Source organism: Ostrinia nubilalis, chromosome 2 (genome assembly GCF_963855985.1).
Source record: "Ostrinia nubilalis chromosome 2, ilOstNubi1.1, whole genome shotgun sequence".
NCBI classification, from domain to species: domain Eukaryota; kingdom Metazoa; phylum Arthropoda; class Insecta; order Lepidoptera; family Crambidae; genus Ostrinia; species Ostrinia nubilalis.
Window position 1 is genome coordinate 4,439,702 of NC_087089.1, and position 22,256 is coordinate 4,461,957.

General features: G+C 35.6%; 3 protein-coding genes across 3 annotated transcripts; 1 reads left to right on the forward strand and 2 right to left on the reverse strand.

Annotated features, from left to right (window-relative positions):
* Window positions 1-34: 34 nt before the first annotated feature.
* Window positions 35-2,126, reverse strand: LOC135080319 (SH3 domain-binding protein 2). Its single transcript, XM_063974982.1, has 3 exons — window positions 1,991-2,126; window positions 618-948; window positions 35-337 (listed from the first exon to the last, which is right to left on the reverse strand). Exons 1-3 carry the CDS (start codon window positions 2,111-2,113, stop codon window positions 246-248), a joined length of 546 nt encoding a protein of 181 aa, XP_063831052.1. The 5' UTR covers window positions 2,114-2,126; the 3' UTR covers window positions 35-245.
* Window positions 2,113-7,289, reverse strand: LOC135078252 (uncharacterized). Its single transcript, XM_063972854.1, has 4 exons — window positions 7,125-7,289; window positions 4,760-4,884; window positions 3,038-3,334; window positions 2,113-2,130 (listed from the first exon to the last, which is right to left on the reverse strand). Exons 1-4 carry the CDS (start codon window positions 7,222-7,224, stop codon window positions 2,113-2,115), a joined length of 540 nt encoding a protein of 179 aa, XP_063828924.1. The 5' UTR covers window positions 7,225-7,289.
* Window positions 7,290-12,941: 5,652 nt separating this feature from the next.
* LOC135086156 (protein obstructor-E-like) lies at window positions 12,942-20,711 on the forward strand. Its single transcript, XM_063980964.1, has 6 exons — window positions 12,942-13,118; window positions 15,876-16,035; window positions 17,244-17,362; window positions 19,185-19,385; window positions 19,915-20,110; window positions 20,516-20,711. Exons 1-6 carry the CDS (start codon window positions 13,073-13,075, stop codon window positions 20,667-20,669), a joined length of 876 nt encoding a protein of 291 aa, XP_063837034.1. The 5' UTR covers window positions 12,942-13,072; the 3' UTR covers window positions 20,670-20,711.
* The last annotated feature ends 1,545 nt before the right edge of the window (window positions 20,712-22,256 follow it).

Below are 22,256 nucleotides of genomic sequence, written 5' to 3' on the forward strand. Positions count from 1 at the left end.
TTTATTTTTAGATATTAGGGAAATAAACAAAAGGTAATTTATTAAATTTTATTGCATTTCTTCGTCTATTACATTCAGACTTGGCAAGAATAATATAAATGCTTGGAAGATGACACATTTTTAGAAATTATATCACACATGCATTAAATAAATGTACAAAAATGAAGATTAAATGGCATCATGGCATTTCTTAGTTAATCTAAAATCATAATTGCACGAGATTACTTATTATCACAGGGTTCTCTTCATTGTGAGGAGTTGACTTCTGGTATATTGTTCAGCTTTAGGTAGCGGATAGCATCTTGAGGAGACATTATGGCCACTGGCGTTGCGAAGTCTGAAAAACATAGATATTTATGTTAAAAAGACTAATAGAATACTAGCTAAAGAAATAAAAAAAGGACAACAATAAATTAGGAACAAATTTCAATAGCCCAACAAAAAAGAAGCTATCATTATCAATATTATTAATTTAGTCGCAGTAACCGCACAAGTCTAATTTCCCAATGGCAAATTGAGGATTTAGTCTACTCCCTACGTTGATCAGTAGAAGTAGAAGATATTATAATCATACTTATTACAATATTACATCCTAACTGTACGAAAATAAAACTTACTGTGACTATTGTAGATAGAATTCTGCATGAAAATAGCATTTCCATCTGACAAGTTAGGATTAAACTGGAATCCTGGAGCGTCAGTCTCCTGGGGTGCAGGTCTGGTCCAAGATCCACCAGGGAACTGGCCGATCTGAGGAATAGTGGGTAGATTGGCTAGGGAAGGCTTATCAGGCCGAGGGAACAAGAGAGGCTTGGTGGTGAGAGACGGTGGCTCAGAGGCAGCTGGTGCGGAAGTAGATGGCGCTGGAGGCTGCGGTGGACCAGGTGGTATGAAGGTAGATGAGCTGGAGCAGTCTACTAGAGCTGGGTAGTCGCAGACGCCGAATTTCTGAAAAAATAACCCGATAGGTTTTGAACTCTGAAATAAACTGAACTTTGACCAAGTCTTAGATCAAAAACTGATATATAATTGTAGGTAATTCATAACTTCAACTTTGGATTGGCAGATTAATCCGACTGTTCAGAAAAACAACTTCAAAATAATAAGGTATAAACCTGTGTAATTAAAATAAATAAATAAATAAATAAAAATAAATAAATAAATGGTGGTAAGCTAGTCGACCAGCAGAAAGACGTTGAATTTGACAAATGTATTGCTATTGAATTATTTGACTCCTTTTGTATGTAAAATTAAAATGATAATTTTATTTTATTTTTATTCAATCAGAAAGCACAGCTCTTAAAATAATTACATTAAACGTTAATAAAGTAAAATAATTACATTAAAAGTTAATAAAGTAAATAAAAAAAATAACAATGGACAATATGAATGCTTAATGGGCACTATCCTGCAGCTGACCTCAATTAATGGCCATAAAGAATGCGGATGACAATAATGTGTATTCTTAAAGTTTCGAGGTTGACAGGACGCTCGAACTCTCCGATATGTAATTCATATTCATTTGGGAGATCTCGCTTACCATAATTTTTGTCACGGTGAACAACTTTTTCGGATCGGATCGATGGACAAATACTTTTTTGAAATGTATGACGATGATTTTGATAATGATTGCGATTAAAATTACAATTTAACATACAAAAAATTATAAATTAAATGTGTGATTGCTAGATGAATAAAGATTCTTAATCTCATATCAAAATAACAGACACCTAAAATAGCAAAGTGAAGGAAGTACTTATTTCATACGGTAATGAAAGTATCAATCGTTTATTTAGGTATTCATAATATGCTTTCGTGTGCGAATTATAGTTCTAGCGTTTCAAAAATTCGTGCTCTGTTCTTTTGGCATTCAAAACAGCGGATGTGTAATATAGTGCAGTAGTTATTTTACTCTAGATTAAGCTACTCTGTATTTTTAATGTGTTTTGACATCGATAGTTTTATTTTCTATTTACATACTGATACATACCGGACTGTAGGCCAAATCTGCAGGGCACTGGAACTTCACTGGTTTGCGGTTGACGCACACGAAGAACTCATTGCAGTTCAACTCGTTGCGGAAGGTCTCGAAGTCGGTCTTACATTGCGGCATTACGGGGTTGGGGATCGCTGGAATTTAAGGATTTGACATAAGTAAAACATAAAGCTGTGTTTTTACTGAGAGAACAAAACATCCTTTAGATTGTTTGTCATGTAAGGATATAGAGTAAATTAAAGGTAAAAAAAAATTAAACAAGACCTACATAAAAGTAAGTAATTATTTTGGAGAATCATATTAAAATTTTGTTGACAGTGTTACTGCTGCGCTTTACCTCACCATAGGTCTTCTTCATCACACTTTATATTATTTGAAAATGATGATGCAAAAACCTTGCAATCTAGATATCTAACTTTCATTGATCATAACATCCTGTGCTGTCAATTCTACTAATTTTAAACTTAGAGAGAGGTGTTAAAACTTAGCACTTCAAAGTTCAAATGTCTGTCATCTCTACGAAGATTGTCTTGACATAAACTTTTCAAGTTGCTTAGCATGCATAATGTGAAAATAAAGGTCAATGTATTATGCAACTATTTGGACGACCAGATCGTTTTACATAACTCTCTTGGCATTTCCATTTATCTGACGACATCTTAAAGATAGCATTCTTCTTTACACAATGCTAAAAATTAAGTACCTATAAAGTATTATGCACCATCAATACAATTATTTATTTATAGAATGAAAGGATGATTCTAAAAGTTCATCGAAAATAAACATTTAAGATGCCACAGTACGTCCCGTGAGTGTTGTTCATTCATTTTAGAAATAATGACAAATAGTAGGAGGCAATTGCACTTAAAAGCTCCTACACTTATATTTACGCCCTCAAAGATGAGTCAGGATTGCAGTTTATTTAATGCATACTGCTGGACGAATTTGCAAGATGAGAAAGAAGTAAGCTAATGGTAAATATGATTTGTAAGAGAGCTTCAGAGGTAAGCTAATGGAAAATTGTTGTTTACACTCACCCACAGACCTTTCGTTGCACTGCACCATATCAGCATAGTCACAGAACCCTTCGCTAGAGAACATTAGCCCTTCAGGGCATTCCAGCTCATACGCCCACCCATCCCAACAACTCAAGAAGCTGTTGCAACTGCTAGGCGACGGTATCTGCGACCGGCGGCCCGCACACAGAGGGTTAAAGTTGGGTCCCCTCTTCGAGATCGTTAACCTGTTCTGGTACACTGGATCCTTGTTAACCTGTTGGATCACGTCTTCGGAGACAGGTATCATGTAGGCGGCGGCCGACGCGTTCATAAGTAATGGCTGGAAGAAGATTAATGGGTTAAGATAGGACTCTGCCTTGAGTAATTACAACGTTAATACCTTGTTATGTTTGACTTATAAGTAAAGTAATGATGTATTACTTGGCAAGTAGTTGATACCGGAGACATAAATACGTATTAAAAAGTCACCTTAGTAAAAATAATAATAGGATAATTATAATAAGGTATGATAATAATATGGACCTTTGCCAAAACCAAACTTGTGACTATTCAGATCGGTCTAGTTTGGTGCAGGTTTGCATTCTTAGTGACCAATTAGATTTAAACGTATTTTTAACATGAATATAGTTACCAATATTTTTAACAATAAGATAAAAGATAGCAATAAATCGAAGAATGCTACTCAAAGCTAAGCCAGCAAAAAGTTATTGGTTAATGTCTTTCAAACAACCTTTGTATAAGGAAAACTATTTACAATAACTTATTTATTTTTCGTTTATCTATGAGCTAGGTACAATAAAAGTATGATGTGCAAAAAGAGTGACATTACCACAGGTTTTGTAGGTAACATGTCGGGCTACTCACAATTATATCACAGCATAAAACATGGCATTACACTCGTAACCAGCTCGACTACAGCTTACATTACGGATGCACGGCTCTATGTAATAATTATGCAATTTCCTTCGGCGTATCTACTGTCAAATCTCGGGAAATAATGATATGTCCATGCAAAAAAATGCTAGTTGCTTTACGAAAGAAAAACACATGGAAGCAGGCTGTCTGGTGTTAAGATTCACGCTTTGGACGTAATTGTCTCCTAGAGTTATTGAATCATACAAACTCTTATAAGACATTATTCAAAGAATTTAATTCAAAGTAGGTGGTCATTTTGAGTTAAAAGACGATCTCAAATTCACACAGAAGAATTTGTCTCCCAAATGTTATAAATCATAAGATATTATAGATTAAAAGATATAGGATATTCGAAAAAGATGCAAAAAGGTGTACTTCTAGATGCAGGATTATTTCTATACTTTTTTCGTTCACTGCAGCTGACAGATCAAATACAAGTATTTATAGCGATCTGCCAGTTCAACAGAAATAGTATAAACAGATTGTAATCTTAGATATCTGAGAAATCCTTTACTTAAATAAACATCTTGATTTCAAGTGCAAATGGTATAACATTCTATTTTTATAAGGGGTTTGTTTTGTCCGGCTTCCGTTTACAATGCAAATATTTACGCAATATGCATAATTTCTTGATATAAATTCAGACCAGACCATAGAATAACATTCGAAATGATGAGATATTTTGACTGTGGGTAACTAGAATATGTACACTGCAAACTGTCCTATCTATAGGTAGCAAATGTTGGCATTGAAACTGGATACTTGAGATGGGGAGATCTTTGTCCAACAGTGGGACAGATATATTTTTACAAAGAAAGTATATACTTACACGCAAGAAATTGAAGAAGTACTCCAGAAAATTGGTTTGCTCCGGCCTGAGAGAGGCGTATCGAGCCAGCATCTGCATGTAGGGGTTCGAAAATGTCTTCATCAGGTTGCCATTGACGTCGAAAACTAAAAAATAATAATTATTAAGTTATTAATATTATTAGTAGGTAAGAAACTGAAATCTAGATTCCATAGATTATCTGTGTTCTAGTAGTAGTTTAGAAGTAGACTTAATTTTCAGGTGTGGCACATATTAGTTCATTTGTGCATTTTACTTCAGTTTCATCATCATCATCTCAGCCATAGGATGTCCACTGCTGAACATAGGCCTCCCCCAATGCTTTCCATCTTGCCCGGTTGGTAGCGGTCTGCGTCCAACGCAAAATTACTTCAGTATCTATTTTAATCACGATTGTCAAAAAAAAAGATCTCGTGCTCCGAAGGTCACCTCAAACCGTTTGTCCGAAAGTTAATGTGAAAAACCTAAAATGTCTGACAAGTTGTTACAGGCCGCAAGATAGAAAACCTCGCAGATCGATCAAAGTGATTTTAAAAATAATCACCAGTCTCTATCAGTCAATTAATCTTTATCACATACTGTATTGGAACTGTAGGATTCTCAACAAGAACATTATCGTGCATTTATTGTTGCAAAAGGATCATATCGAATGAGATACATTATCGTAGAGATAAAATAAATCTCAGTTGCAATAAAGATACAATTGTTTATTTTTAGAGAGTTTAGATAGTACTTTCTCTGTACGATTTTAGAAAGCCGACAAAGGATGGATAGTACGAGTAGAGTACACCATGAAAAACTGATAAATAAAAAATACAAAACTTTGTAGTAACAAATTTTTCGCGCATATCTTAGAAATCAATGTAAATAAGATATAACTTGTGCAGAGGACAGTTGGAGTTGTTTTGGATAAAATAAAATAAATTGTTTGTTGGTTGTAATTAATTGTTCAAATACAGAATAAATATAGTTATATTTTTTCTAGCTATTCAAGCAAGTTAACCTGAGCTAAATGTACTTCTTGCGCTACATCTGAGAAATAATTTTTTTAGGAAAAAAAACTGTATCCACTAGCTCGCAGATACGTTCCGGTTGAAAAGCAAATCAACCAAAAAGGTTTTGTAATAACCAAGATTCATCCATTTGCAGGCATTACAGATGCGCTGACAGATGAATGCGGAGTATACTTATTTATTAGACTGTACACCCGTACGGACAAGCTTACTCTCATCGTGTGACGTGAAAGGATTTATTGCTAAGGCTCTACTACACTTTTGTCGATGAAAATATTAAAATATTTAAAATTTTAAAACAATTAACAGAAACAGAATATCTTTAGTAGGTACTTTTAACCTAACATTATTTATAATGTGCAAAATAGTTATAAATCAATATCATTATTATCAAACATGATTATCAAACATAATAATCTTATCAGTCTCTACAACCAAAGGAAAAGCCCTTTGGTTGCAAAATAGTCTTCCTAGCAATAGCATGCCTAAGTTGTAATAGTATTACAATAATGTATCACACCTAAGTTTTATCTCAAAGATAACTTAAATTTAACGAATGAGATGGTAAAAAATCATAACAACTTTTTTCCAACTTTTTACACAAAAAATACGTTAAATTATTTGTTAAAACAAAAATACAAAGGCTCAAACTTTCAGTATCCTTTCAGTTTATACAGTCATAAAATAAAAATGATTGGATAGCTTCAACTAACATCTAAAAAGTGTATATCAGTCTTAATTTTGTAACCTGCATATCCCCATAAGTCTCAGCATGAAACAAGTGTGGGAGCGTCGACCGAGGGTGGCGAACGTTGGCTCCATAAATACAAATCAAGAGTCAAAATCTCTGGTTCGCTTCCCGGAAGAGTCAATGCTTTACATGCACCATTAATAAACTGAGATTATGTTTCAGTCAGTTTCAAATTGATTGAAGACCGCATCAGTAAAATGTTTCATGCCAATTTGTTAATGTTACATATCACGTGGAGTCAGCTTTACTGTATCGTATCGTATATTAAAAATATCAAGTCTATTAAGTTCTTTTATTTATTTATTACTCAACTGAAATGCTTTAAGAGCTTTGAAACTACAAAGCTTTTTAAATTAATACTCTTTTTTATTACTTAACTTAACTTACGTAATATGGTTTGCAATGGGGTTTTGGCTTAATCATGATTATAATTGACGTAAAAACAATATAGGAATTTTCTGTTTTCTGAATATCTGTTTCAAAATGCACTATTTTTAATTTCAGGATTAACTTTCAGGAAAATTTTTAATTACTTGATAACTATTTCCACCTTATTTCCTAAATAAAAATAAGCACTACTCACACAACATCGCCCTTTTCTGCCTCGCGCCCGTTTCAGTCGAATTGTCATCTGCGCGTCCGCACACCGCGAGGACAAATATCAACACAACTATCTTGATCATTGCGGGAAGGATCTACCTACTACACCCGTGGACACTGTTCAAGCGTAGGGCAATGTCAGGGATCCTGCACGCCCTAGCTTATATACCGGCCGCACGCAACTGCCCTATAACTACCTACGTTTCTAGTTTAAGCGAGGATGCCAAAGGAAGCCTAAAAGGATATGCTTGTTCCACAGTGAGTGCAAATAAATGGCAGCCACAATAAAAAGTTTTATGATAGTTTTATGATTTTCTGGACCGTTTTTGTTCTGATCGTAAAATGACTTTGTTGGTCATAGCAGCTTTGGACGAGGTTGTCACAATTGGTATTAGGGTTATTGGAATAATAACATAGATGTTTGTACAGTCTTCAATTGTGAGGTCATGGGCAATGTAGTTGGCATGAAATGCTTCTGATAAGTTTTTGGTTTTCAAATTTTTTGCTAATCCTGTTATATCTTCCCAATTAGGTTAATAATTATTAACTCTTTGTTTCTGAGTACCTAATAAATAACCGTCTTAAAAGACAACATTAACCTATGCTTGACTTCTTCATCCGGCTAACCCTCCGGCTTAACGTGCTAATTTAATAGTCTTATTTTCAAAATATTTCCTAGAGAAATATTCACTGTTTTTCCAGCTGCTTTGCAAGAGGTCCCTTCGTCTTCAAATATCCAATTTATTTCCCTCGGAAGCCGTCAGTCAACGCGACTTTATTTACAATTGAAGAAACGTTTATTTACAATATTCCCGTGCACATTTCCCCTATCGTCCATCTCTGCGCCTGCGCCTGTTAGCTTAGATCTTGATGCCGGGCCCGCATTAATCATAGTGCCGTAGCTGGATCTAGGTTTTGATGTTTTATTATGCTAGCGATTGCGCCTGAAGTCTAGGGATAGACTACGCCTAGGCTTGGTATCGATAAGTCTAATTTATATTGTGAAGGCGACAGCACTAAGTTATATGTTTGTTATTGGAACATCGGCTTTATTTCAGCTGCATAAGGTGAGGTAGGTACCTCGAAGTTTAGCTAAACGTGCTTCTGCAGTTAAGAAAATATATCTACTACAGAAGTACGTTTTTTTTTTTACTTACCAGAGGCAAGTGGAGGATTTAACTCACATGTATTATGTTAATCGAGTAAATTAATTTGTAAATTCTAAATCATAATTTTATTGTAACTAACATTCATGAAGACTAATATGATAAAACGGGGGTCTTTATCGATAACACTCAAATCATCCTAAGCTCATCTCTATTATCTAGTCTGGATGCCGCTTTGTATGCGCATCACACGGTTTTCATACAATAATCCCGCGCTTATCGTTTTTCATACACTGTACGGGCTCGTGATGGGACGTCAATTATAAAAGCTATAACTAAAACAACACAAAAACGTCCAGCTAATGAGGTACGATTATTCTAATTATGTCGTTTTTATCACATTTCTAAGTAATAACATTATCTTATCGCCATCTTATGTTCAGTCCACATCTTGAAATAGGCTTTTTCAATTACATAGGTATTATTATTTAATTTGAACTACTTTAAGTTAGCCCTGCCCTGGCCTATATGATAAAATACGTCAACTTAGTTTCCATTGCAGAAAAAAGAGTACTTTTAAAATGTTCCATTTGCCATACAGAATTTATAGGCCCCTAAGGCATTTATTTATTTGAAAAAGACGTTTTAACTTGGAAGTGTCGTAAGGTGGAAGATTTTTATGTTCTGTGTCAAAATTATAACTGACAGTGTGAGAAGATAGGTTATGTTTTGAATGTTTGAAAAAGGAAAATGCTTACGTTACATCGTTACATACATATAACACGTATTGTCATCGTGAAACGCTCAAAAATTCTATAGACCAAAATTTATGCAGTAGGGGCTTTATAAATGAAGCTCGGTGACGATGAATTACAATTAATGAGGTGGAGTAAGAAAGTATGGCTTTTCTGTAAAGGTCAACACTTAATGGTGTAGAATTCTTTGACTGGGAATCCCATTTTATGGCAGAATACAATGGTATTCAGCTTTTTGTAGAGATATGCGGATTCTATAAAGATAGTACATGAAAGCTTTACCTTGTATTATACTTTGTCTGCGATAAAATATTTTTTCAGTTTTCTTAAATAACAAGAGGAAAGGGTATAATTATGTACTATTTGATAAAAAAAACTTAACAATCTGGGTATTTTTTACTGAATCCAGTAATTCGATCGAAAATCGAGACACAGTAGAGATCCATTGGTACCGCGGGCTCATGCGCCCACTTAGTTTCTACGAGATAATAAGTAGGTATTATTATATTTTTTACTGTTAAAACATTTTGTTACATTGTACATCATTTATTTTAAATTTTATTTACATTAATGTTCATTTTAATCTGTGTTCTTTGCAAGTAAATCGACCGTTTAGCAATCAGTCATCTCATTTATTGTAATTGTATGATATTTTTTCCCTGCTTCCTGATTATTGACACTTAAGATCATCTTGATGAGATTGGCTGTCGAATTAATGATCGTTCCCTTATTGATAATGTTAACCCGTTACAAGCGTTTTCTTAATGGATTGAATGACTAAGGTATTTTTGGTGACCGCCTGAGTTGCTCAAAGTTTGGAGTTTGAATTCTACCGTAGGTACATGTTAGTTAACGTTCAGGTTGATATCCGTACCTATCTATTTACGTACCTATGTTTATCTGTCATGTAATAATAATTGTGTTTAATAATGAATTTTTAATTACAGGGATATTTGATCAGACATATGCAAATATATTTTTGCAAATAGGACGTCCCTCAGTAACTTATTGAACTATTAGTACTTGTCGTAGCAGTCTTCTGATTAATATAAATAGATTTGTATTAATCATCATAAAAGGCGCGAAGTATGAGCGATATTCTCGTAATTTATCGTCATTTACTCCTTCAATTCCCGGTCACTGTAGCCGGGCCGGGTGCGTGGGATTCCCTATATTCAACTTGACTTTTTATTTAATTACGTCGGCCTACGCGCCGCCCAACACTCGTTTAATTATTCTGCTAAATGTTTGTCGCCGTAGGAAAAGGAAATGTTTGTTGACTACGTAATTACTATCTCTGGAATGTGCATAAAATTTGTGAACTTATGTAGTTTAATTAGTTGTGTAAATAACTACGTGGACGTGAACATCTTTATTTGTCGTATATTTTTTTAAACATTGTTTTAGCGTCAGAGGATTATTTGTACGATTTTTCGACTTGGATCGCTTTATTTATAAGTCTTTTTGTTTACTCACTATCAAGTCTTTTAAGGTAAAGGACAAATGTTATTTTCGGGTTGATTATCGTTTAAAAGTTTTCTATAGAATGTCTATAGTCCAAAGGGTTATAATTGTTATATTATGCATCTTTATGTTTGACAGAAGAGAATTTTTAAAAGGCTTACAATTATGATGTAACATAAATAATCTGCATTAGCATAATAACAAATCTTCTTAAAATTGTGTGTATTAGCGTAGTTACTAAATGAAAATCATATTACAATGTACAGTCGCGAGCTTAGCACCAATCACATTATGCTTGCCTGATGTGCTATATTGAATGTACTTAAATCAGTGACATTTAACATTAATTGTTATTTATTGCAATCTGTCACATAGTTGCTCTTACCATAGGAATGTTAAAATCAATCACACTCATATTGACTGATATACTTCAATCTATGCAATAAAATTAATACTGCACTAAAGGCAATTGAAGCTCGTTATTGTATTATTAATGCAATACATATTGTTAATTATGAAAAATCTAAAACGTTAAAATAGCGGTATCGTTATAGCCAATGAGATGCTGTCATAGTGACATTGACAATACGTCAATGTCACACGAGAATCAAACGTCAGAATAGAGGGACGCGCGGGACGACTCCGCGCGCTTTTGTGCTAAGTGATGAATTGTATCTAAATGAAGGCAATATAATGTGAAAGATGAGTATCCAGTGTTTTATTTATGAGAATAGATCGACCGGCCTCTAATAATATGTATAAGTGGTAGAATTTCCAAAAATTCTTGTACCATCCAATATACTCGTAGTCTTTATAATAACGTAAACTAGCTGATAAGCTCCACTCCACGAGTGTACAAGAAAGGATTTTCATGATTATTATTACGAGTAGGTAATTCTTACTCTGGAAAAAAAAATCATTTCTCTCGTAAATATCTCCGTTACCATGTCTATTAGTGAACCAACTGCACCCACCTCTACTGTGCCTCAGCCAATAAAGAACACATGTTTAGCATAATTACAATAATTAAGACCGTATGCGAGTACACAATCTGAATACGATCTGTGACGGAGAGAAACCATGTATCACAGATGCTCACTTTCTAGCGCATGCGCCAAATGCAGAAAGTAATATCTTAACACGCAATTGGTTGATGATTATGTAAAATAAAGACATTAAATCCCTTAAAAATAATAGACAATAAGTAAATAATTAAGCTAAATGTAGCTACATAATTACTACCGGAATGGTTGAGTTTCTGTGGTATTGTAAGGATTCCGGCGAAGTTACTTTCAGCCGTAATCAACTTTGCATCAATTGAGATGCAGGCCAAAAGTTTCTCGGTTGTGTGTAAAAAAGTCAGTCCTAAGAATGATTTTAAGTTATTTCCCATTTACACAAAAGCTCGTAAATTGTGATAGAGTAATGAAAATCTGGTATTTTTATACAGGGTGTCCCAAAAAGTAGTGTCAAGCTGAAACCCAGAGGTAGAGCAATAGAAAGGTGATTTGGATAGCCGTAATGATGCTCTACCTCTGGGCTTCGGCTTAACACTACTTTTTGGGACACCCTATATAACAAATAAATTCGTATATACGAGTATTCTGATAAGGCATATCAAGGTCTTTAATGTCTTTAAACCAGTCTTCAATAACTTTGCAATAATATCTGCTGTAAACCTAGAAACGTTTATGCATTTTAGAGTTGCTGATTTTAAAGTGTCTAGTTTCTTTAAACTAATTTCACTGTATCAATTATAATTTTAAATTTCTGTGATGTGTTAATTTATACTAGGTTTATATCTTTATGATTTATGTAATTTTAGATTTAGATGGTTGTACATTTCGTGAGTCATAATTACTTAGTAATTAACATTACCTACTATTAGATTCAAATTAGATGGATGGGACAATTACCCTCTTTGTTTGAAAATAAAATGATGGCAAAATAAACTATCAGTGTGATTGAGATTTTGGATAACAGATATTCAGCAACAATATGATTAGAGACTATACTTTTTTTTTCTTGAATTGCCCTTACGTTGTGGACTATGATTTCTTACCTTGATTGCTAAGTAACAAGTAATTTAAATGTAACCTAAATTACTTCAAATTATGAGCTAAACTAACAAATAAATTAAGCCAACCTAAATTTTCCTATGTGGCAATAATAGCACAACGAATTAATAGCCGACTTGTTGCTGCAATATATTGACGCAAACGTCAAATATTTTCGCGCGAAATAACTTTTTAATTAAAACAATTAAGTAGCAATAAGCATCTAATTGTTCATCGTAATTCATGTAACTAGTTTAGCTGGCTAACGCTAATATTCTTGCGCTGCACGTTCAACAATAACAGGATCGTTTGGATTGTGGTGAGGGACAGAGATGGCAAGATTTGTGTGGTGGTAGTTGGAGAGAGACGGCCGGTTCGGCTAACCTTTCGCTCGACCGCGTAGTGGCTAAGAGCAGACAGCCAAATGAGTAGTTGCCAGTGTTACATAGAGTGTGGCGCGGGCTCCATTCAAGCCTGGATAGTTTAGGAAAGTCACACAAGTGACTCGGTTTAGATAAGTGATAAGGAAGTGTACGTAGTCGACGCAAGATGGCGCACAGGTCTTGCGTGGGAGTTGTCCTCCTATGTTTAGTAGGTGAGTTGACAGTCTTACAATTTATAACATTAAAAATTAATTATAACTTTAAAATATTTTGAATAATAACAGGTGTTTACAATTTATTTTTTCTACAATAAGTAAGGATAATATTGTAATTCCAACCCAAAGCTTTTTTATTTAATATTGAATGGTAAATACTCGTAATTTTCCTTTAAATACTTCAGTTCTCATGGCGTTCTTCAGTATTCATGGGTCAATGAATACAACGTTCTTATGTATAAACCTCACTATCAATTAACCTCTTAAAGACATCCTATCGTCTTTTATTGCTTATTTTATGTCATCAATATATGTATATGTTCATCTACATATTTATATGTATATGCAAACAGTTGCGCGACCCGCCCGCTCTTTAGCATTCGGGCGCGGATTGCGCTATAAATGTCAAGGAAGTGTCTGACCTTGCGCCGGCGCACTATTTCAGACTGGATAAGGCTTTCTCTTTTGAAATATTGACATGTATTGATGTCTAAGTTTAGAAAAGATAGCCAATCACGTATTATTTCAATGATTTTATTAGCTAACTCTTTCATACTTATGGCACTTTATGAATTATTATACTATTATTAACACGTTATGAAAATAGTTTTAAGCCTTCTCTAAGCAATAAAAATACTTCAACAGAGTCTGAATGATTAAATTATAACCATAAATAGAAATTACGCGTACGCGTCGCACGCTAATACAAAAGACATCAACGCGTTAGCAATAAATCTTGCTTAGTTTTCTTACGATCGTAAATAAATTGTTTTCAAATGATAAATAAGTAGCTTGCATTGTTTTATGTATCATGTTTCATTAAAAGATTTGTGATTTTATTGAAGAGTTAGAAGATATTCATCATCATCATCATTTCAGCCATAAGACGTCCACTGCGGAACATAGAGGATATTAACATTGTTTAATTCTTTATGTTTAGTAATGTTATTTACATAATGTAACAAAATAAGTAGCCATGTAAGTGCATACATTACGTACATTATTCAAAAGCAAATTTTGGCAACTTTCATTCAGCATAAAGCTACGCGTTAAGTAACAGAGAAATCGGCGCAAGTTGCTTCACACCAACTTCTTATCTTGCAGTTATCAATTGTCTAACACTTTTTAAGTGTATTGTTTACAATTTAAATATGAAGGTTGCAATTTATGGACTATGAACATGTAAAAGTAACTTGCTGAAGGTTTGGCGAATGTTTATAAATAATAACTTAAAAAATAATACCTGCTTTATGTTAGTAGTAATGATTCGTTATAATATGAATTCATTAAACTTACTAGAATACTTAAATAAATAGGAAACAACTAGGCCTTATTCTTGTACATATTTACCATCAGGCGAACTTAAACTCGGACTTTATCCTATGTAAAGATATATCAGCAGTACAGTACCTATATTAAGAAAATAATTAAAAATAACTACCTAGACTATAAGAAGAAAACAACTTGACTTACAATTAATTATAGACGCTACCGTTACTTTATTAAACGTAACATAAAAACTAATGGTTAATTATTTCAAGGTGCCTAATTGAACAACTTTGAGTATGCCAATGTCAGTCTTACATGGTTTTAATTAAACCAAAACTAGGTCTAACGTACTGGAAGTAAACCTGCGCTTGCACACGCGAAAAGTAGTTCGCATTGGGCCACAGACTTCCTGAAAGCTCAATGTCGAGGAAGGCCGTCGGTAAATGCACTTTAGCAAGGCTTTCTTTAAAACTACTCGTACGACATTAACTAGTTAAAAAATAGGATTGACTGTTCAACGTAATAATAATTGAATTTATTTATTTATTTATTTATTTATTTATTTATTTATTTATTTATTTATTTATTTATTTATTTATTTATTTATTTATTTATTTATTTATTTATATTAGGAAGACCAGGGTTTACATAATTGATTATTTTACAATTAATAACACTTGATAACCACTTATAGGTCCCCACAGATAGAATTGTGGTGGATATTTAAAGAAATTATAAAAAACAGATATAATTAATATGGTACACGATACACCTAATGTTGTATTGAAGAGATAGCAATTTAACCATATTTGGACTTCCCGTTACCTCATATTTATAATAAAAAAACATGATATTAAAAAAAAAAACTACTGGATAGGCTTGAAAAAACGCTCGCTCAGCAGCCGCCTAAGCGCTGGTATGCTAGTATAGAATAAATCAATATCTAGTTCCTTACTCAATCTGTTAAATTTGTCGCCAGCACGCCATATAAAGCTATTCTGTCTATAGTTAGTGGTCGCCTTCGGGAGAAAAATAAGTGGATTAAATCTCATGGGCCTTAGAGGCGCCCTCAGATATATTTCAGATTTATTTCGCATTCATTATCATATGTATATTTTTTCATCATGAAATATAATAACAAGAATCTCTTACATACAGATATTCGTGATATTCTACATTGTCAAACCTAAAATCGTAATAAGTTTACATGTGTACGGAACTATTCCCACCTCTCGTTCCCACCACTGCAACTCCTGTGTAGCCAGGATCTACAGCTTGACCGTCACAAAAAGCCAACCAACGAAGGAATCTTTACTTGTGTAGTGTCTCGCTACTGTTCGTTTTTTCAAATATTTTGATAGACATTACAACTATCATTATGCATAGACAGACACACAAGTAAATCTCACTCGCCTACGTGAGTTGCAATAACTACTCGTATGTATCTGTTGGAAATATATTTAATTAATTTATTTAACTTTACAGTTATAGCCTCATCAGCAGTGCCAAAGGTATCCCGCAAGAAGCCAGCAAACCCTCCGCCGCGGCCCGCCGCTGTCGACCCAGACGCGGAGATCACCAACTCCTGCCCTGACGACGGCTTCTTCGCTGATGCTGAGCAGTGCGACAAATACTATGAGTGCAGGTAAGATATCGCTTGAGCCGAAAGACGTCCACTGCTGGACAAAGGCCTCCCCCAAGGATTTCCACAAAGACTGGTCCTGCGCCGCTCGCATTCAGGCACCTCCCGCGACCTTCACCAGATCGTCTGTCCACCTAGTGGGAGGCCTGCCCACGCTACGTCTTCCGGCTCGTGGTCGCCACTCAAGAACTTTCCTGCCCTAGAGGCCATCAGCTTTACGAGCTATGTGCCCCGCCCACTGCCACTTGATTTTAGCGATTCTGCGGGCTATGATCTCTTCATTTCTGCAGGTAAGATATACTCATATGTATACAAAATTGACTTGTTTCGATGCAAACATAAAGTAAAAAGATCGGACCAATTTTGATAACTAGTAAAGTGTAAACGAGGCGTTATTTATAAGTTAAAATCGTTTCTTAAGACTAAATCTACAGGAAATACAAGCCAAATTACGTCTCTAGGTCTTCCTTTGTGCTAACATTGGGCATAAAGGTATTTGCATTAAGTGAGCCCTGCTTTGAAGCTGAAAGGTGCTTCACAGGCACACTTTTGATAAGATAAATTAATAATTATATCCATACCTTTAGGTATAAACAGTGGTCATCAAACTGTATTTAGTTCTTAGATCATAGTTTATTTTTACATAGGATTGGACAGTTAGATTGTTCTTTGCTATGTACACATGCTAACACTCTACCAACAAATAACGTGTTGAACATTTTAAATGCTATATCGGTAAACTGCAGTGTCAACGAACGGACAAGGATAATCTTGACTAAATTCGGGACACGTAATGCAAATAGAATGTCGAATGCTTGAGTTTTATTTGATTTGGACAAGTGGTTACTTAGCGCCAGTGATTTGTGATTTTATTTTTGCACATGCTTCGAAAATAATTACGGTATTCTTGTAAAAGTCTGGTCGTTATGCTTATATTATACTTTTTTTGTCATTATTATCATAGTACACCTGTCAAAATTAAGAAAATAAGTTAATGCACCTAACTACATATAATGTAATGTTTATTGTAAATGTAAGCCTTTTTAGCACAAATTCTTAACGCATTTTTTATTTGTCCAAATTATCATTTGGACAAACAACAACAGTGGTATTCCACTTCATCCTGAAGAAAATGGAAAGAGCATCAATATTTATTTATTTTTAACAATACTTCTAAAGAGTTACTTACGTTATTGTTTTAATTATTTCAGACAAGGAGAAATCATTGAGAAACTGTGCCCCGATGGTATGGTGTTCTACGACTACAGCCCGGAGGAGGAGAAATGCGACTTGCCATTCAACATTGACTGCTCCCAGAGGCCTAAATTACGTGAGTCACTTTTAAATACTTATTGCTAATATTAGATATTAATTAATTATACAGGATATTTAACGTCACTCTTTACAAAAACATTATGGGTATCTGGAGAGTACTAATAGTTCCTTAAATGGTTACCTGCATACATAGCACAATGCCTAACTCAAAATATAGATAAATTTTATTTTAATTCAAATTATACGAGTGTACTCTGAGATAGTTGAAATCTGTACTAGCGGGCCATATAACTTAAGCTGGATGAATCAGTTGCACTAACTAAACTGGATATCTTACTGCAAAGTTATTTTACCTAAATTTATATACATATTGTTAAGTGTTTCAGTAAATATCTAAAGAAAAAATATCTTACTTAACTAGAGTTTCACTGAAAGAATTCAGATTGGCAAAGGTGATCCAATTACACCACTACAGCTGCCTATTTCCTTGCCCTCGATTGGTAATTTAGAGTAACTGCCTTTTAAACATAATACATTAATGTAGCATTTAATGTATTTGCCAAATATTATTGATTGTTCGTTTTTAGTACCTGGTCTACTTACATTTAGTATTTTGTATTCTGTAATTGATCAATATGTAATTGGCGCCGGAATCACGTCTAGAGAATTTTTAAAAGCCAGCCAGTCAGTACACGTGACGGCTTTCGCACGTGTTTCTTGGTTAGGTACGGAAAATTTAAACAACTTGTAGTTAATAGAAATCCTGTCATTAATTTGCACAGGTTGTCAGTAACATGCTGTTAAACTAATTTGATCAATTGAAATCGTAGGTGTGATGAGTGTGACGTAGGTAGGATATCTACACGATTAATGAAGATTAGCTCACATTTTTATACAGGTGCCAGGATATCGATGTTACAAAAGTTTGTTCCTTCGTTAATTTTGATCCAGAATTGTTTAAGTATATCCTAGCATCCACATTTTAAACATGTTAAAACTCTGGACGTCATTTGTTTCTTGATAAACAAACACAACTTGAAGACGACGTCTTTGTTTGTTGTATTGAAATACAACAAAAATAGGTATAGAATAACAACAAAAACTTAGTATGTATCAGCTAACCATTGAAGTGACAATCAAACATCGTATATTAAAATGAAGGCAACCCTGTTTGTCGCATCAGTAGAATACATAACATAATACAGCGAGGGCCGGCACGGCTCGGAACAACTTTCCATTCTCAAGGGAAAAACGGCCTTGAGGGACCGAAGACTCATTTTATATCGTGTCAGAGCCGCTTTTGTAGACGGGAAATTATATGTAAATAGCGGTGATGTTGAGACCTGTAATGTACCTACATGTTACGCCATATATGGCTCGGAAATACGAGTAGTACCTAGTCCGTTTATGAGATGTCTAAAAATGTTAATTGATGGCGAAGGCATTGTACTCATTATTGTTTGATAATAATGATTTACTTATATTACCTCAAATAACGATTTGCTCTCAGAAACTTCCTGGATTTTCGAAGGGCAAATAATTATCTCCAAATTAGTAAAAACTGTGTGATTATATTGTAGCTTCTTAAAAAAAGTCGGTAAAAGAGTTGGGATTTCTCCAGACGCCCTAAGAAACAACTTGAATTTCTTGATGAGTTCAAATATTGGGATTTAACGAATAGTACTTCAGATGGCAGCCCAAACTGGTTAGTCTGATCAATCCACGTTAGAGGCCTATAATAGGCACAGAAAATCGGCCACCAAGGTGATGATGATACAATAAATGGTACATGTAAATAATAATAATAAATAAGAAGTAAAATTATAACATTATTTATAAATAATAATATTAACTGAAGTTCTGTTGCCCCTTTCCAGAAACGCCCCTATCCACTCTCCACTGCCCGCGTCTGAACGGCTACTTCTCCCACGAGGACCCCAAGGAGTGCGGCAAGTTCTACTACTGCGTGGATGGCAAGTTCAACATGATCACCTGCCCCGACGGCCTGGTGTACAACGATAAGACCGGCATCTGCACCTGGCCTGATGAGGCTAAGAAAAAGGGCTGTGGCGCTGCTGGTAAGTCTTTTATGTCTTTTTATACAAGATTACTTTCAGTCTGCAGTAAACTGACTCAAAGTTTACCTTTAAGTCGGTTTTACTTTTTAGGAAGAGCATTTCTTAGTTATTTAGCATTAAGAATTGCATCTCAAACTAAATTAAAATAGAGCATTTCTTCATTTTCCTTTTTAACATCAGCCTTGTGACTTCCTCGATAATTTGTTCACCTCTGGTGAATTATATTGCTAATCCTTTAGTAAGTGATAGATAGCTACATGTGTATGTAGTATATTTATTCTTTTAGAGATGCCAATTTTGATATTTTTGCACAATGACTCACCATCATCTACACTCAAAAATAGATACAGGCCTGGTTCAAAAATACTCGTATTATAAAGATTGCATCCACTCACAATCTAACTTGAACTAAAATCTGGGTTTCAATATCTTTTCACATTACGGTCCTTAATCTAAACCTATTTGAGATCTAAACAACAAACAAAGACAATTAGGAACCTAAACTAAACTAAATACTTCTTCCCGACAGAGGTGTTTGACTTCGATTGCCCAGCGGTCAACGAGACCTTCGGCCTGACGCACCCGCGGTACCCCGACCCTGAAGACTGTCAGTTCTTCTACGTGTGTATCAACGGCAACACGCCCCGCCGGTCCGGCTGCAAGCTGGGTCAGGCCTTCGATGATGTCCACAAGAAGTGCGAGTGGGCAAGGAAGGTGCCTGAGTGGTGAGTATTGTCAATTAGTTTTGAAGAGAACATTGCCTTTACTGGTTGGGCTTTATCAGCGATCTGTATGTTGATACGACTATTTACTCAAGAGTTTTAGCGGTGGAACAGTCCCGCAAATATTTGCAGTGGGACATATTCATATCATCAAAATACCATTTCGGTCATTGCCTTAATTAAGTTAATCATTGAGTACGAGTATATTGAACTTTACTGTGAAAGTGACATTAAATTATTTTGATCTTAGTCCCTTTTAAATTATTTAAAAAAAAAACTTAAAAAAAAACTAACTTTTAACTAATGATTCAGTAACTGACAAGGGCCATCTAGCTCATGGAATCGTAATTATTCTTGAAGCTACTTTCACTGAAAACTTAACAAAAAAAAAACATTATTTCTTTACAGCGCCGACTGGTACAAGGGCCAGCTGACCGACGCCGAGCTAGACGCTTTGGAGAACCCGCCCACCGCCAAGCCTAAGACGAGCGGCTCGCAAACATCCCGCCGCAAGCCCATGCGCCCGCATAAGGGCAAGTCGGCGCCGGAGCCCGAGGAATAGGCTGATGTAGGTTAATAAATAAAGCTAGTCTTAAGGTATAAATGTCTTTTCTTTACCTACCTAAGCGTAAGCACGTTTTGGTCAAATGCTGTCAAATATAAAGGGCTCTTAGACATGTCTAAGTGGCAATGGGCAGGGCACATAGTACGCAGAACTGACGGCCGATGGGGCAGCAAGGTTCTGGAATAGAGGTCGCGTATCAGAAAACACAGCGTGGGACGTCCACCCACAAGGTGGACCGACGACATTATAAAGGTAGCAGGAAAGCGCTGGAAGCAGGCCGCTTACCAAACGGGTAACATGGAAAGCATTGGGGGAGGCCTATGTTCAGCAGTGGACGTCCTATTGCTGAGATGATGATTATGAGACATGTCCAAATATAGCTTACCCTACCACCACTTCGGGACAATAATCAGCTGGTGCTGAAAGTGGTGGAAGATAGCTGTGATAGCGTTGCTTCCAAAAATTGCTTTGACTAAGAAAGCCTTTCCACCGCCAAGCCCAAGACGAGCGGCTCGCAAACATCCCGCCGCAAGCCCATGCGCCCACACAAGGGCAAGGCGGCGCCGGAGCCCGAGGAATAGGCTGATGTAGGTTAATAAATAAAGCTAGTCTTAAGGTATAAAAGTCTTTTCTTTACCTATCTAAGCGTAAGCACGTTTTGGTCAAATGCTGTCAAATATAAAGGGCTCTTAGACATGTCCAAGTGGCAATGGGCAGGGCACATAGTACGCAGAACTGACGGCCGATGGGGCAGCAAGGTTCTGGAATAGAGGTCGCGTATCAGAAAACACAGCGTGGGACGTCCACCCACAAGGTGGACTGACGACATCATAAAGGTAGCAGGAAAGCGCTGGAAGCAGGCCGCTACCAACCGGGTAACATGGAAAGCATTGGGGGAGGCCTATGTTCAGCAGTGGACGTCCTATTGCTGAGATGATGATTATGAGACATGTCCAAATATAGCTTACCCTACCACCACTTCGGGACAATAATCAGCTGGTGCTGAAAGTGGTGGAAGATAGCTGTGATAGCGTTGCTTCCAAAAATTGCTTTGACTAAGAAAGCCTTTCCACCGCCAAGCCCAAGACGAACGGCTCGCAAACATCCCGCCGCAAGCCCATGATGGCCCGGACAAGGGCAAGACGGCGCCGGAGCCCGAGGAATAGGCTGATGTAGGTTAATAAATAAAGCTAGTCTTAAGGTATAAATGTCTTTTCTTTACCTACCCAAACTCGTTTTGGTCAATTGCGTGCCCTTAGACTTGTCCAAATATAGCTTTTTCTACCACCACTTCATCCGAGAAAAGGTTGATGTAGTTAGGTTAATAAATAAAACTAGTCTTTCCTTTACCCACCCAAAGCAATGCCCAGATTGCAAGTTGGAAACATGAGCCCTTCTGCTGTCAAATTTAAACTCTTTATTAATATAGTCATGTGTGTCCCTCTGTCCCTGTCAGGGCACTACACACGTCCCAAATATTGCTTAGCCTACCACCACTTCCGGACATTATTTTCAAATTAGAATGGTTTAAAGACTGAGATAATAATCGACTATAATAATATGATCTTCGTATTAGGCTATGGA

Excerpts from the sequence above, each read along its gene's own strand:
- LOC135080319 (XM_063974982.1), bottom strand. The coding sequence starts at position 2,113 with ATGCCGCAATGTAAGACCGACTTCGAGACCTTCCGCAACGAGTTGAAC. Across the intron at positions 949-1,990 it reads CAGATTTGGCCTACAGTCCG|AAATTCGGCGTCTGCGACTA; the intron begins GTATGTATCAGT and ends TTATTTTTTCAG. Across the intron at positions 338-617 it reads TTCTATCTACAATAGTCACA|ACTTCGCAACGCCAGTGGCC; the intron begins GTAAGTTTTATT and ends TATGTTTTTCAG.
- LOC135078252 (XM_063972854.1), bottom strand. The coding sequence starts at position 7,224 with ATGATCAAGATAGTTGTGTTGATATTTGTCCTCGCGGTGTGCGGACGC. Across the intron at positions 4,885-7,124 it reads GCAGAAAAGGGCGATGTTGT|TTTTCGACGTCAATGGCAAC; the intron begins GTGAGTAGTGCT and ends ATTATTTTTTAG. Across the intron at positions 3,335-4,759 it reads ACTTCTTCAATTTCTTGCGT|CCATTACTTATGAACGCGTC; the intron begins GTAAGTATATAC and ends ATCTTCTTCCAG.
- LOC135086156 (XM_063980964.1), top strand. The coding sequence starts at position 13,073 with ATGGCGCACAGGTCTTGCGTGGGAGTTGTCCTCCTATGTTTAGTAG. Across the intron at positions 13,119-15,875 it reads TGTCCTCCTATGTTTAGTAG|TTATAGCCTCATCAGCAGTG; the intron begins GTGAGTTGACAG and ends TTAACTTTACAG. Across the intron at positions 19,386-19,914 it reads AAAGGGCTGTGGCGCTGCTG|AGGTGTTTGACTTCGATTGC; the intron begins GTAAGTCTTTTA and ends TCTTCCCGACAG.